Genomic DNA, 17,073 nt, shown 5'->3' with positions numbered 1-17,073 from the left:
TTAGTACCAGCCTGCCCATCTAGGTGGGCATATGATCTTATTCATTATTATTAAAGCTATACAAGGTTGGAGGCAGTCTTATGGAGTGAGGTAGAGAGTTCCAGAACAGAGCAGCATGTAAGAAGTCTTGGAGGCAGGAGAGGGACATAGAGATAATAGGAGTGGAGAGATGTAGATCAGAGGTTGAGCAAAGAGGGCGGGTCATGGGAAATATAGGCCAGAGTAGCAGGGTATGCTATCAACATCACAAGCCCGCACTAACAGCACACACTCTGGTATTACAAGTCAATGAAGGATGAATTACCAGACAATGTTTAGCATAGCCATCATATCTTTAGAATGCCCTACACTTTTAATAGATAGCGCTGCCTCACTAAACATCACTCATATACCAAGCTGTGAGTTATAAGCTGTGCTGGAGCACAATACATAACAGCACTAAAAAGTTAAGCATAACTTGAGACCTGAAGTGAACTACTAGAATAAATAAAGACGTTAAAATAAAGTATTATAATATATATATAAATATGGTTGTTATTGAAATATATGTATGGAGTATTTTAAGGTGATATTGTATATGACAAGACATTTGACTGGGAAGAGCTCAAAGGTGTATATACTGTATGTATGTGTCTATCTATCTATCTATCTAAGTTCAATATTGAGGTGCACTCTCACTAACAAAGAATCTCAGGACGAGGGTGAAATATAGTAATAAAGAACATCCAATGAAAATCACACTCTCTGGATTTAACTTCACTGCAAACTTTTAATGTGACGTTTCTTGGCCTTCTTACCGTTGGGTTAGCGTTTAAATGAAAGCCAGGACAGGATTTTGTAGCGCGCTTCATAGAAGTCTATAGGGAGAGGGAGTTAGCGCAGCCAAACTATCTGACCTCCAGATGTTAGTGCCTCTGAGGCTTTTGCTTCAGTGAAAATATTTTACTTTTAACTTGTAATATGAGCGCAAGAATAGGAATTGATTTAACTTGAGTGATGTAAGCGCTAATATTTTTGAGCTCCACTTGTAATCTAGTCCATAGTTGGGAGGCTTTTGAGTGCTTTAATACTAGGTTGGGCTGATCAAAGGAAATGATCATTTGGGTGATCTGTTGTCATTGGCTGTCACACTAGCGCAGCAGCTCTTCTTTCAGATGATTGTGAGCAGATACTATTTCCTTGCTACAACAATGACCAGACTAGGAACTGTTATAAATATTATGTAGTCTTTTATGTATATACTGTATGTGTTAAGGAAGATCAGTTAGGATTGTGACTCATTGTAAAACACACTCTTTTAGATGCAACAAATAAGAAAATGGCTTCTATGCCCGCTAAAGTATATCCCTGCGTGACATTCACTTCATTTGATTGAGTTTTATCTGTCTGGTGAGGGATATAGTGCTTACCCTGACCTGTAACAGTGAATATGTAATAAACCTTAAAGCCAAACATGAATGATCAAACCAACAAAACACTTAGTTGGTCTTGTGTCCTTTCAGGGTGAATGTCTGCAGTTTCTGGTCAAATTACATTTACTTTTATGTTGGGAAGATTCTAATGTTATGTCATAATGAAGTGCAGTAGATCACTCAGGTTGTGATCCATATGATTATTTTGCATTGATAGGGCAAATCCAGTGTGGCTAGATCCGTTCTGCAGAAACATGGAGCTGGCGGCTCAAGCAGAGCATGAGGACGACCTACCTGAAAACCTAAGTGACATCACCGATCTCTGGAACAGCCCAGCAAGGACACATGTAGGTTAACAAGCCCCCTGTCAGCTGCTTGACGCATTCACTGCTCAGTACAAAGCCATAAGGATCCTTAATATATGTCACAGACACAGTAGTAGAAATGTAGTTGCATAAATGCAGTTCCGGCACCAGTTCTTTTTCTTGCACACATTTATAGGTTTTTATTGTAAAGAAGTTACCAATTTAATGGTAAAAGAATAAATAAAATGGAAAACAGAGCACACTGAATCTTCCTTGGCATGCAAGGAATAAATGATAGATCAACCACAAGAAACCAAGTGTAATTCCAGCCTTGCTAAATATAAAGGATCTATATTATTTTACATCAGGATCCATAGGGATGTTAACGTTTCAGACAATGGGGTATATTACTAAAAGCAGTTATGAAGCTAAAGACCGCTGCTCCATAACTTGCCCGCTGCCTCTGAGGCTGTGGTCTTCAATCTGCCCGAACCTATACGATCGGGCTGATTGACACCCCCTGCTAGCGGCCGATTGGCCGCGAATCTGCAGGGGGCAGCATTGCACAAGCAGTTCTGGTGAACTGCTTGTGTAATGATAAATACCGATAGCGTATGCTGTCGGCATTCAGCAATGTCTGACAGCGTATCATGTTGGACAGACATTGGTAAATCTACCCCCTAGTATAGGTTAAGGACATGGACCCTGATGTAAAATATTAAAGGTCTTTTTTATCTGGCAAAGGCTGGAATTACACTTGGTTTCTTGTGACCAATTTAATGGTAACATCTGACCTCAGTTTTACACCTCTTCTCAGGAACAGAAAATTCCAATATTTTTTCAAATATTTTTTGCCATTAATATTGAGAATAGAAAAGAGGGGTGTCTCATAGCGTAACCATGTTTGGAATATGATGAAGTATTAAAAAGATAATCAAACTCACAATTTGAGATAGCACCAGAATGATAAGGTGCAAAATGTGCTGGCTGACACTCACTGTGAATTACAGCTAGGAGACCCAATTTTTTATTTTCTATTGTCCACAGAACCTTCGTTTCAACAGTGATTACAAGGGGAGAAGCCTCATGTTTAAATGTTTGGAAATATCAGAGGTCTTTAGATCTCTGTACAATATTTGTAATGTACAGTAAGTTCTTTCAAGAGACAGTAGACACAAATTTTCCTATAACTCCATGTAATAGACACTACTATAAAGAAGAATATGCACAAATACTGATTTAAAAATCCAGTATCAAATATTTTAAAACTTAGAAGCTCCCAGTTTAGCACTGTTGATGAGAGCAGACACTCTCCCCCTTCCCTGCTTATGAAAAGACAGATTACACAAACAGGAGCAGCAGGAATCTGTAGACCTGGGTCTACATCTGACACGTTGGGCCTTGGTTAGGAGTCTAAAAATCAGCACAATATTATTAAAAACAAGGCTAAAACTATACATTGTTACAAAAACACTTCCAGATGGGCTATATAAATGGATTCTATATTGGTATAATGTACAGTGTAATAGGGGAGTGCCGGGGGAGTGCTGTAAATAGCTTGTGTATTGTGCAAGAACAAACGAGCAGATAGTTTTTTTTAAACCCTTATAAATCAACAACAGAAACACAAAAATATGAGAGTAAAACCTGCTTGAGACCAACTAATTCATCAGTAGTCATTAAGAATAAATGGTGCTGACTGTAGGATCATTTATAAATAAATCTAAATAAATATTCTACGTCCGTTTTGCTAGCACTACTACTGATCACGCTATATCGCAAGTCTTCTGAGCATTATTTGCAGAGTAAACAAAAAAGACCATATTTGCAGATATCCCTGTCTCAGCACTAAATGTGCAAAAATTTGTCTTTCATTATTTTCTTGACAAATAAATTATAATAACTAATTTTGTACGCCACGCGCATCTCATGAAACACACAGTTCTGATCATTTTAATAGAGATTTTAAAAATCTGGAATGTGTTTAGGTTAAATGAATGCTGTTTGTTCCTCTTTCTGTTTAACACAACCTTTTCTCTCGTTTGTGACCAAGTTGCCGCTTCCTCTTTCAGGGAACCTTTGGACGAGAACCAACAGCTACCAAACCAGAAGATGACAGATACCTACGTGCAGCAATACAAGAGTACGATAACATCGCTAAACTTGGTCAGATTATGCGTGAAGGACCAATTAAGGTGAGATCAACGTGTATTCCGCTACAAATAAAAAAATGTCTGCTCTTTTTTCTTCCCTTGTCAATTGACCAGGAAATCATATGCATTATTTAAAAAATGCTTGGTTGTTGCATCCAATCATTGGCGGACTAACAAAGTAATAATTTTATGCAGCGTTAATTTACTTTACAAAAAAAATGAGATTCCTCAACTAGACATTGTAATCTGTGATTGTTTGTAGCAGCCAAATCTTTTAAAATAAAAAGGATATGGAAGGTGGAGTCCATATATAATATTATATTATAAGACCATCATTTTCATATATGTGTGTCTACCTTGGTGGGTTGTTTTGGCCACTTTGTGGTACATACAGGGAGTGCAGAATTATTAGGCAAGTTGTATTTTTGAGGATTAATTTTATTATTGAACAACAACCATGTTCTCAATGAACCCAAAAAACTCATTAATATCAAAGCTGAATAGTTTTGGAAGTAGTTTTTAGTTTGGTTTTAGTTATAGCTATTTTAGGGGGATATCTGTGTGTGCAGGTGACTATTACTGTGCATAATTATTAGGCAACTTAACAAAAAACAAATATATACCCATTTCAATTATTTATTTTTACCAGTGAAACCAATATAACATCTCAACATTCACAAATATACATTTCTGACATTCAAAAACAAAACAAAAACAAATCAGTGACCAATATAGCCACATTTCTTTGCAAGGACACTCAAAAGCCTGCCATCCATGGATTCTGTCAGTGTTTTGATCTGTTCACCATCAACATTGCGTGCAGCAGCAACCACAGCCTCCCAGACACTGTTCAGAGAGGTGTACTGTTTTCCCTCCTTGTAAATCTCACATTTGATGATGGACCACAGGTTCTCAATGGGGTTCAGATCAGGTGAACAAGGAGGCCATGTCATTAGATTTTCTTCTTTTATACCTTTCTTGCCAGCCACGCTGTGGAGTACTTGGACGCGTGTGATGGAGCATTGTCCTGCATGAAAATCATGTTTTTCTTGAAGGATGCAGACTTCTTCCTGTACCACTGCTTGAAGAAGGTGTCTTCCAGAAACTGGCAGTAGGACTGGGAGTTGAGCTTGACTCCATCCTCAACCCGAAAAGGCCCCACAAGCTCATCTTTGATGATACCAGCCCAAACCAGTACTCCACCTCCACCTTGCTGGCGTCTGAGTCGGACTGGAGCTCTCTGCCCTTTACCAATCCAACCACGGGCCCATCCATCTGGCCCATCAAGACTCACTCTCATTTCATCAGTCCATAAAACCTTAGAAAAATCAGTCTTGAGATATTTCTTGGCCCAGTCTTGACGTTTCAGCTTGTGTGTCTTGTTCAGTGGTGGTCGTCTTTCAGCCTTTCTTACCTTGGCCATGTCTCTGAGTATTGCACACCTTGTGCTTTTGGGCACTCCAGTGATGTTGCAGCTCTGAAATATGGCCAAACTGGTGGCAAGTGGCATCTTGGCAGCTCCACGCTTGACTTTTCTCAGTTCATGGGCAGTTATTTTGCGCCTTGGTTTTTCCACACGCTTCTTGCGACCCTGTTGACTATTTTGAATGAAACGCTTGATTGTTCGATGATCACGCTTCAGAAGCTTTGCAATTTTAAGAGTGCTGCATCCCTCTGCAAGATATCTCACTATTTTTGACTTTTCTGAGCCTGTCAAGTCCTTCTTTTGACCCATTTTGCCAAAGGAAAGGAAGTTGCCTAATAATTATGCACACCTGATATAGGGTGCTGATGTCATTAGACCACACCCCTTCTCATTACAGAGATGCACATCACCTAATATGCTTAATTGGTAGTAGGCATTCGAGCCTATACAGCTTGGAGAAAGACAACATGCATAAAGAGGATGATGTGGTCAAAAACATAATTTATGCTTACCTGATAAATTTATTTCTCTTGTAGTGTATCCAGTCCACGGATCATCCATTACTTATGGGATATTAACTCCTCCCCAACAGGAAGTGCAAGAGGATTCACCCAGCAGAGCTGCTATATAGCTCCTCCCCTAACTGCCATTACCAGTCATTCGACCGAAAACATGCAGAGAAAGGAAAACCATAGGGTGCAGTGGTGACTGTAGTTTAATGGAAAAATTACCTGCCTTAAAGTGACAGGGCGGGCCGTGGACTGGATACACTACAAGAGAAATAAATTTATCAGGTAAGCATAAATTATGTTTTCTCATGTTAAGTGTATCCAGTCCACGGATCATCCATTACTTATGGGATACCAATACCAAAGCTAAAGTACACGGATGACGGGAGGGACAGGCAGGCAGGCTCTTTATACGGAAGGAACCACTGCCTGAAGAACCTTTCTCCCAAAAACAGCCTCCGAAGAAGCAAAAGTGTCAAATTTGGAAAATTTGGAAAAAGTATGAAGAGAAGACCAAGTTGCAGCCTTGCAAATCTGTTCAACAGAAGCCTCATTCTTAAAGGCCCAAGTGGAAGCCACAGCTCTAGTAGAATGTGCTGTAATTCTTTCAGGAGGCTGCTGTCCAGCAGTCTCATAGGCTAACCGTATTATGCTACGAAGCCAAAAGGAGAGAGAGGTAGCCGAAGCTTTTTGACCTCTCCTCTGACCAGAATAAACGACAAACAGGGAAGACGTTTGTCGAAAATCCTTAGTTGCCTGTAGATAAAATTTCAGGGCACGGACTACATCTAGATTGTGTAGCAGACGTTCCTTTTTCGAAGAAGGATTAGGACACAAACATGGAACCACAATCTCTTGATTGATATTCCTGTTAGTGACCACCTTAGGTAGGAACCCAGGTTTAGTACGCAGAACTACCTTGTCTGAATGAAAAATCAGATAAGGAGAATCACAATGTAAGGCAGATAACTCAGAGACTCTTCGAGCCGAGGAAATCGCCATTAAAAACAGAACTTTCCAAAATAACAACTTGATATCAATGGAATGAAGGGGTTCAAACGGAACCCCCTGTAAAACATTAAGAACTAAGTTCAAACTCCATGGTGGAGCAACAGTTTTAAACACAGGCTTGATCCTAGCTAAAGCCTGACAAAAAGCTTGAACGTCCGGAACTTCTGACAGACGTTTGTGTAAAAGAATGGACAGAGCTGAAATCTGTCCCTTTAAGGAACTAGCGGATAAACTCTTTTCTAAACCTTCTTGTAGAAAAGACAATATCCTCGGAATCCTAACCTTACTCCATGAGTAACTCTTGGATTCGCACCAATATAAGTATTTGCGCCATATCTTATGGTAAATCTTTCTGGTAACAGGCTTCCTAGCCTGTATTAAGGTATCAATAACTGACTCAGAAAAACCACGTTTTGATAAAATCAAGCGTTCAATTTCCAAGCAGTCAGCTTCAGAGAAATTAGATTTTGATGTTTGAAGGGACCCTGGATCAGAAGGTCCTGTTTCAGAGGTAGCGACCAAGGTGGACAGGATGACATGTCCACTAGATCTGCATACCAAGTCCTGCGTGGCCATGCAGGCGCTATTAGAATCACTGATGCTCTCTCCTGTTTGATTCTGGCAATCAATCGAGGAAGCATCGGGAAGGGTGGAAACACATAAGCCATCCCGAAGGTCCAAGGTGCTGTCAAAGCATCTATCAGAACCGCTCCCGGATCCCTGGATCTGGACCCGTAACGAGGAAGCTTGGCGTTCTGTTGAGACGCCATGAGATCTATCTCTGGTTTGCCCCAACGTCGAAGTATTTGGGCAAAGACCTCCGGATGAAGTTCCCACTCCCCCGGATGAAAAGTCTGACGACTTAAGAAATCCGCCTCCCAGTTCTCCACTCCCGGGATGTGGATTGCTGACAGGTGGCAAGAGTGAGACTCTGCCCAGCGAATTATCTTTGATACTTCCATCATTGCTAGGGAGCTTCTTGTCCCTCCCTGATGGTTGATGTAAGCTACAGTCGTGATGTTGTCCGACTGAAACCTGATGAACCCCCGAGTTGTTAACTGGGGCCAAGCCAGAAGGGCATTGAGAACTGCTCTCAATTCCAGAATGTTTATTGGTAGGAGACTCTCCTCCTGATTCCATTGTCCCTGAGCCTTCAGAGAATTCCAGACAGCGCCCCAACCTAGTAGGCTGGCGTCTGTTGTTACAATTGTCCAGTCCGGCCTGCTGAATGGCATCACCCTGGACAGATGTGGCCGAGAAAGCCACCATAGAAGAGAATTTCTGGTCTCTTGATCCAGATTCAGAGTAGGGGACAAGTCTGAGTAATCCCCATTCCACTGACTTAGCATGCACGATTGCAGCGGTCTGAGATGTAGGCGTGCAAAGGGTACTATGTCCATTGCTGCTACCATTAAGCCGATCACCTCCATGCATTGAGCTACTGACGGGTGTTGAATGGAATGAAGGACACGGCATGCATTTTGAAGCTTTGTTAACCTGTCTTCTGTCAGGTAAATCTTCATTTCTACAGAATCTATAAGAGTCCCCAAGAAGGGAACTCTTGTGAGTGGAAAGAGAGAACTCTTCTTTTCGTTCACCTTCCATCCATGCGACCTTAGAAATGCCAGTACTAACTCTGTATGAGACTTGGCAGTTTGAAAGCTTGAAGCTTGTATCAGAATGTCGTCTAGGTACGGAGCTACCGCAATTCCTCGCGGTCTTAGTACCGCCAGAAGAGCACCCAGAACCTTTGTGAAGATTCTCGGAGCCGTAGCCAATCCGAATGGAAGAGCTACAAACTGGTAATGCCTGTCTAGAAAGGCAAACCTTAGATACCGGTAATGATCTTTGTGAATCGGTATGTGAAGGTAAGCATCCTTTAAATCCACTGTGGTCATGTACTGACCCTTTTGGATCATGGGTAAAATTGTCCGAATAGTTTCCATTTTGAACGATGGAACTCTTAGGAATTTGTTTAGGATCTTTAAATCCAAGATTGGCCTGAAAGTTCCCTCTTTTTTGGGAACCACAAACAGATTTGAGTAAAACCCCTGTCCTTGTTCCGACCGCGGAACCGGATGGATCACTCCCATTAATAAAAGATCTTGTACGCAGCGTAGAAACGCCTCTTTCTTTATTTGGTTTGTTGACAACCTTGACAGATGAAATCTCCCTCTTGGGGGAGAGAATTTGAAGTCTAGAAGGTATCCCTGAGATATGATCTCTAACGCCCAGGGATCCTGGACATCTCTTGCCCAAGCCTGGGCGAAGAGAGAAAGTCTGCCCCCCACTAGATCCGTTCCCGGATCGGGGGCCCTCGATTCATGCTGTCTTAGGGGCAGCAGCAGGTTTCCTGGCCTGCTTGCCCTTGTTCCAGGACTGGTTAGGTCTCCAGCCTTGTCTGTAGCGAGCAACAGCTCCTTCCTGTTTTGGTGCAGAGGAAGTTGATGCTGCTCCTGCTTTGAAATTACGAAAGGAACGAAAATTAGACTGTCTAGCCTTAGGTTTGGCTCTGTCTTGAGGCAGGGCATGGCCTTTACCTCCTGTAATGTCAGCGATAATTTCTTTCAACCCGGGCCCGAATAAGGTCTGCCCTTTGAAAGGTATATTAAGCAATTTAGATTTAGAAGTAACGTCAGCTGACCAGGATTTTAGCCACAGTGCTCTGCGTGCCTGAATGGCGAATCCGGAATTGTTAGCCGTAAGTTTAGTTAAATGTACTACGGCATCTGAAATAAATGAGTTAGCTAACTTAAGGGCTTTAAGCTTGTGTGTAATCTCATCTAATGGAGCTGATTCAAGTGTCTCTTCCAGAGACTCAAACCAAAATGCTGCTGCAGCCGTGACAGGCGCAATGCATGCAAGAGGTTGCAATATAAAACCTTGTTGAACAAACATTTTCTTAAGGTAACCCTCTAACTTTTTATCCATTAGATCTGAAAAGGCACAGCTATCCTCCACCGGGATAGTGGTACGCTTAGCTAAAGTAGAAACTGCTCCCTCCACCTTAGGGACCGTTTGCCATAAGTCCCGTGTGGTGGCGTCTATTGGAAACATCTTTCTAAATATCGGAGGGGGTGAGAACGGCACACCGGGTCTATCCCACTCCTTAGTAACAATTTCAGTAAGTCTCTTAGGTATAGGAAAAACGTCAGTACTCGCCGGGTACCGCAAAATATTTATCCAACCTACACATTTTCTCTGGTATTGCAACTGTGTTACAATCATTCAGAGCCGCTAACACCTCCCCTAGTAATACACGGAGGTTTTCCAGCTTAAATTTAAAATTTGAAATATCTGAATCCAGTTTGTTTGGATCAGAACCGTCACCCGCAGAATGAAGCTCTCCGTCCTCATGTTCTGCAAATTGTGACGCAGTGTCTGACATGGCCCTAATATTATCAGCGCACTCTGTTCTCACCCCAGAGTGATCACGCTTACCTCTTAGTTCTGGTAATTTAGCCAAAACTTCAGTCATAACAGTAGCCATATCCTGTAATGTGATTTGTAATGGCCGCCCAGATGTACTCGGCGCTACAATATCACGCACCTCCCGAGCGGGAGATGCAGGTACTGACACGTGAGGCGAGTTAGTCGGCATAACTCTCCCCTCGTTGTTTGGTGAAATATGTTCAATTTGTACAGATTGACTTTTATTTAAAGTAGCATCAATACAGTTAGTACATAAATTTCTATTGGGCTCCACTTTGGCTTTAGCACATATAGCACAGATATCTTCCTCTGAATCAGACATGTTTAACACACTAGCAAATAAACTAGCAACTTGGAAATACTTTTCAAGTAATTTACTATAATATGAAAACGTACTGTGCCTATAAGAAGCACAGAAAAAGTTATGACAGTTGAAAATTAATAAACTGAAAAGTTATAGCATCAAATCTTTGTAAAAAAACACAATTTTAGCAAAGGATTGCTCCCATTAGCAAAGGATAACTAACCCTGATAGCCTCCCCCTCACACATAACAGTGAGAGAGATCAGTAAACTGTCATAAATTAAATAAAACGACTGCCAAGTGGAAAAAAATAGTGCCCAAAACATTTTTTCACCCAGTACCTCAGAAAATTAAACGATTTTACATGCCAGCAAAAAACGTTTAACATTAATAAATTGAGTGTTATTAAAAAGCCTGTTGCTAGTCCCTGCAAATTAGGCTAAAGTTTTATGCATACAGTATAATTCCAGTGAAGTGCCATTCCCCAGAATACTGAAGTGTAAAATATACATACATGACAGCCTGATACCAGTTGCTGCTACTGCATTTAAGGCTGAGTTTACATTATATCGGTATGGCAGAATTTTCTCATCAATTCCATGTCAGAAAATAACAAACTGCTACATACCTCTTTGCAGATTAATCTGCCCGCTGTCCCCTGATCTGAAGTTTACCTCTCCTCAGATGGCCGAGAAACAGCAATATGATCTTAACTACTCCGGCTAAAATCATAGAAAAACTCAGGTAGATTCTTCTTCAAATTCTACCAGAGAAGGAATAACACACTCCGGTGCTATTATAAAATAACAAACTTTTGATTGAAGGTATGAAACTAAGTATAATCACCACAGTCCTCTCACACATCCTATCTATTCGTTGGGTGCAAGAGAATGACTGGTAATGGCAGTTAGGGGAGGAGCTATATAGCAGCTCTGCTGGGTGAATCCTCTTGCACTTCCTGTTGGGGAGGAGTTAATATCCCATAAGTAATGGATGATCCGTGGACTGGATACACTTAACAAGAGAAATACTCATTTGCCTAATAATTCTGCACTCCCTGTATATTGTGTTCAGGTAGTGGAGTTTTTCATTTATGACTTTTGTATTTTAATGTGCAATTTAATACACAAAAGCAAGTGCTAAAAGTTAATACTGTGTTTTCCAAAGCAGTAAATTAGAATAATCTGTGCGTAAGCGCAAAATTATCAGATGACTTGTAATACAAGTGTAATGAAAGAGCTACTACCGCTTTGTGCTATCCATTGGAAGTATAGGGTGCTCTATATATGTATCAGTGCGTTAAATACCCAATGGAATGTTATAGATCGAGTGAAGCACACTTGTAAATAGGTTCCACTTGTACTCTAGGTTATTATGTCTAAAGAGACATCAGTGAGGATTTGATGTTCTGTTTTATATGATGTTTTAAAACAAATTTCCAGTCCTGAATGGGACAAGATGAATATTCTGAGACATGAGAATTGCCCTTACCATCCCGAGTTACTGCAGTAACAGCTTTACTGATCAATTTAAACAGCTTTAACTTCATCCAAATATATTTGTAACGTTTTTCTGCCCTGCACTGAACACAAATGACTAAATAACTAGGGTTTAGAAGTCAAACTTTCATGAATTAGAAAAACCTTTCCAATTTAATGATTCAGATAGAGCATGCAATTTTAACCCCTTAACGACCAGCGCCGTACCCTGTACCCGAGAATGCGCTATTTCTACATGCCCCACGAGTGGGGCACTGCAGAAGTAGAGTTGCAGATTTACCGATGCAGAGCGGTGGTGCCGATTTAAGGAGGGAGGTGGGGGGGGCGGCCCATCACTGGAGGAGGAGGGCGGGACCACTACACCAAGCTACAGGCATTGAAAGGGGGCAGTGAGGGGGAAGGGGCGAGGAGGGGCAATGAGGGGGATCCTATGTGGGATCCGTTGAGGGAAAGGGATCTGGGAGGGGGAGGGTAATGAGGGGGGGCAGCAACAGAAACTAAAAAAAATATTTTTTTAAAAAGGTTAAAAATATAGCAATGATGGCAGCTAATAGCTAGAGTGGGGAGGGTTAGAGAGCTGTTTGGGGGGGGATCAGGGAGGTAAGGGGGATACTACCCTGCAGAAAATATATATAAAAAAACTTAAATTTTTATACTGGCAGACTTTCTGCCAGTACTTAACATGGGAATGACTTTGGGGGGGGGGGGGGAGAGAGAGCTGTTTGAGAGGGGTCAGGTGGTGGGATGTCTCAGATGGGAGGCTGAGCTCTACACTAAAGCTAATATTAACCCTACAAGCTACCTAATTAACCCCTTCACCGCTGGACATAATACAAGTGTGGTACGCAGCAGCCTTCTAATTACCAAAAAGCAATGACAAAGCCATATATATCTGCTGTTTCTGAACAAAGAGGATCCCAGAGAAGCATTTACAACCATGTGTGCCATGATTGCACAAGCTGTAAATAATTTCAGTGAGAAACCTAAAATTGTGAAAAAGTTAACAATTATTTTTATTTGATCGCATTTGGCAGTGAATTGGTGGCATGAAATATACCAAAATGGGCCTAGATTTGAGTTGTCTACTAAAAATAATATATATAGTTTTGATAGGTAAATATAAAAAAAGGCTCTATTTCTGTTTAAATGTAGTGATGGCAAAAATGCTAAAATTGCTCTGGTCTTTTGAAGAAGTTTTTGTCTGAAATGCCCGGTCCTTAAGAGGTTAAGCAACTTTCTAATTTACTCCTATTATCAATTTTTATTTGTTCATTTTTATTCGTTCTCTTGCTCTCTTTATTTAAAAAGCAGGAATGTGAAACTTAGGAGCCAGTCCATTTTTGGTTGAGAACCTGGCTTATGCTTGCTTATTGGTGGCTAAATGTAGCCACCAATAAGCAAACACTATCCAGGGTGCTGAACCTAAAATAGGCCGGCTCCTAAGCTTTACATTTCTGATTTTTAAATAAAGATAGCAAGAGAACGAAGAAAATGTAATAGGAGTAAAATAGAAAGTTACTTAAAATTGCATGCACTATCTGTACCATGAAAGAAAAAAAATTGAGTTTTGTATCCCTTTAAGATTAAGCTCTTTCTCTAGGGATTCCTTTTTTTAACTTAAAGAGATATGAAACATATATTGTTTATATTTTAAATCAGTTTATTGTGCTTTTAAAACTGCAGTATGACTTATTTTGATTCATACTAAATTTTTAAGGCACTATAGACCTATATAAACTGTAAAATAAATGTTTTCTGTTCCTTTGAACTCCCTTGTATAAGAGCATAATACGTTATGCTTAGGAATGTGCACGTATTGAGCACTATATGCATTACATTGTCATAAACGCTGCAGCCACTTTTTTTAATAAAAGCTTCATTTTAATTTCTGTGCCTTCTAAATTTCACATACACAGTGTAGATTTAATGAAAGTACAGAGTGCCCTTAAAAAACAAATGTAGTATCGTCACCAACAGACCCTGTTGATCCATAAAAAGAGTCATGTGATTAAAAATAACTTTTATGTCCGTGCTGAAACTGTCACAGGGATCGCTGCTCAAAGTGGTGTTGGATGATTATATGAGGCTGAAAAAATTGCTAGCGCAACGTATGATCCACAAGGCAACTACCAGTTCTGGGGACCAGTCCTCAGTCACGGAGGTAGATAGCATTTTGCGGTGGCGTGCAGGCAGAGTGAGCCTGGTGTATTCATTGTATGTGCATGGTGTGATTTTTACATTGTACTAAAGTCTTGCTACATAAACCGTGTACTTATTGTAATCATTGATTTTACAGGCTAACAGGTGAGTAGTCTTTTTTATTTTTATTTTTTTACAGAAGAAAAAATAGCACAAACCTGAAGCTGCAGGAACAAAAGGGATTTGTTCACGGTTTCTGTTAACTGGTGCCTGACCATAGAGGTGGTCATGAGATGCCAAACATAACTAATACTTCTGTTCTCATACATTACAGAAGTTCCACTTATTATTATATTTTATGTAAACATTTCAATGTGTTTATTGTCTCTTTAACCAAAGGAGAAAATCAACCCGCACATGAAAGATATTAGTGATATGAATGGTTTGTATTTAGCTGATCTAACAATTTATACAATTTAGTTCACTTTGTTTAAAGGAGGCCTAAAGTGTCCTTATCAGAAACTGTGTTTAAAGGGACATTTTTTCTATTTGTTACATCTATATTTTAGAATTAACTACAGATTATACAGTATTTTTATGCACACAAAGAATAGTAAGAAAACAATCTAAAAGATTATTATGTTCACCTGCATTGTAGGGAAATACCCAGTGTTCTCCTCTATACGTTATGATTAGTTTTAAAGTTTTTTTTCTCTCTAATGTATTTGTATGTTAGAATTGCAGTGATCGAAAGGAGTGAAACACATGAGGTTGGTTTTGTTTGTGTGCCACAGAATCAGGGTCAGAACTACAGGGGACTTAGTTGAGACTGGGGCCCGTACTTCTAGTTGGACACCCCTGGCTTAACTCCTTAGCTATAAAACTTAAAAGCACATATATTCAGACAGAGCACGCAATTTACTTCTAATTTGCTTTGTGCTCTTGATATAATGGCTGGAAAAAATACCTAGGTAGGCTCAGGGGCGGCAATGCATTACTGGGAGCTAGCTGCTCATATATGCCTTGTGTCATTAGCTCACCGGTGTTCAGCTAGCTCACAGTAGTACATTTATCCACCTTAAACAAAGAATGCCAAGCGAACAAAGTAAATTTGATGATAAATACAATTTGGAAAGTTTTTTTTAAAAATTGTATGCCCTGTCTGAATCATGAAAGAAAGTGTTTGGGTTTTCCTTTCATTGTATAATTGTAAACTGCTGATGCTATAATTTAAAAAAAATGTCTGTAAAATTATATTGCCACATCAAATTTACATTTTCTATGGTCAATCAATTGTGACCAAGTATTTATGCAGTGAACTCATGCAATGTTATGTTTAAGACAGTAATTACTGTGTATATGCTACAAGATGAATGTTTATCTCAGATGATATGATGAGACTATGCACTAGAAGGTTGCATGCTTTTTTCTTCAATAAAACTGACGAGATTATCCGCAACTAACTAATGATCTTGTTTTACAGTTGATCCAGAATGATTTGGATGAAGATGATGACCAAAGCCCAAGACAGGGATCCCTCCGTTTCCGGCACAAGCAGCCCATTGAACTAAAGGGTCCAGATGGAATTCACGTTGTTCATGGCAGCACTGGAACGCTGTTGACCTCTGACCTTAATAGTTTGCCTGAGGATGACCAGAGAGGTCTTGGCCGATCTCTGGAGACGCTCAATACAGACACTGGTGCCTTTATTGACAGAAATGCTCGTACAGAGTCTGCAAAGTCTACACCAATGCACAAAATGAGAGAGACCATTGTAGAAAGTCCTTTGGAGATAACAGAATTATGACTAGAGGTGGCCTCATTGGTCTAGCAGTGAAGAAGCGAGTACTGTGGCAGAACTACAGCATCATGCAACAAAAGAATGTGTTTGCTGGTGAAAGCTTGAGTTAGGCCAATGAAGAGCACAAAAGCGTATCCAGAGAATCTAGTGTTATATGATGTTCACTGGTCAACTGTAAACTTGAAGGATTTCAAAATCAATTGTCCAATAGTGTTAAAAGAAACTATATAAGGAAGAAAGGGAGGAAAGTTATTTTTAAGAAAAAGATGCAGTATTGAGATGAACAAACCGATGCTGAGCATGGCCCAGTACCACAGATTCTTTTCTGCGGGCAGTTAAAGACTCTTCTGGTCTAGAACTTAAGTTTCTATAAAAAGTTAACACTAGCCTGGACACTGCCCAGACCTTTGAGGTCATAACACAAAACCTAAAGACTTTTAGATGAACTTTCTGTTGTGCTGGCTTACCAAAAGTATGCAAGCTCTACGGCTGAATCCCCATGGGTCCTGAATGAGTTCAAGTGTGTATTTCCTTACTTTTAAGTGTTTGTGATTTAAAAGGGGTAAAAGGCTACATGGGTGGGGTGGAAATACGATATCATTTTGGTTGAACCATGTGTCGGATTGTATGCTATTTATTTGAATAAAAAAAATATCAGGACATATAGCTGGTTTCTAGTTAAACCAGTAAAGTACCAGTAACTTGTTGCTAAAAGGGTTTTTCCTAACTCTGCACCCGTAATGGCAAATGTCATTCAGGGGAAAATAAATGTTAAAAGTTTTATTTTATTTTTTGTCATTTAAAATGAAATACAACATTTAAGCAAAATTGTATAGAGAAATTAAATATTTAGAATAGTAACATAAAATACAAAATTAGGTAACAAATAAATGGGTCTTAAGTTGTTTGCGTATTCAAAAACTAACATCAAATGAAGCAAAAACATAATAATTAATATTGTTAAAAAAAAAAAAAAAGAAGAGTAACACTAAAGGGCCAAATAATCTAAAAATTGGTTGGCATGGAGTGAAATCATTACGCCGACCCTCATACACACACCGCAGTTCATTTTCATAAACGGGC

General features: G+C 39.9%; 1 protein-coding gene across 1 annotated transcript in view; it reads left to right on the top strand.

Annotated features, from left to right (window-relative positions):
- CDH23 (cadherin related 23) overlaps positions 1-16,375 on the top strand; it is a 1,210,211-nt gene extending 1,193,836 nt beyond the window's left edge. The window contains exons 65-67 of the mRNA XM_053692025.1: positions 1,630-1,759; positions 3,790-3,912; positions 15,673-16,375. Of these exons, the coding sequence (XP_053548000.1) occupies positions 1,630-1,759; positions 3,790-3,912; positions 15,673-15,996 (577 nt within the window). The 3' untranslated portion in view covers positions 15,997-16,375. The remainder of the gene's footprint in view (positions 1-1,629; positions 1,760-3,789; positions 3,913-15,672) is intronic.
- Positions 16,376-17,073: the final 698 nt, after the last annotated feature.

This window comes from Bombina bombina, chromosome 9 (genome assembly GCF_027579735.1).
Source record: "Bombina bombina isolate aBomBom1 chromosome 9, aBomBom1.pri, whole genome shotgun sequence".
NCBI lineage: Eukaryota > Metazoa > Chordata > Amphibia > Anura > Bombinatoridae > Bombina > Bombina bombina.
Note: the sequence above shows the minus strand (reverse complement) of the source record. Positions and strands in the feature narration are given on the sequence as shown.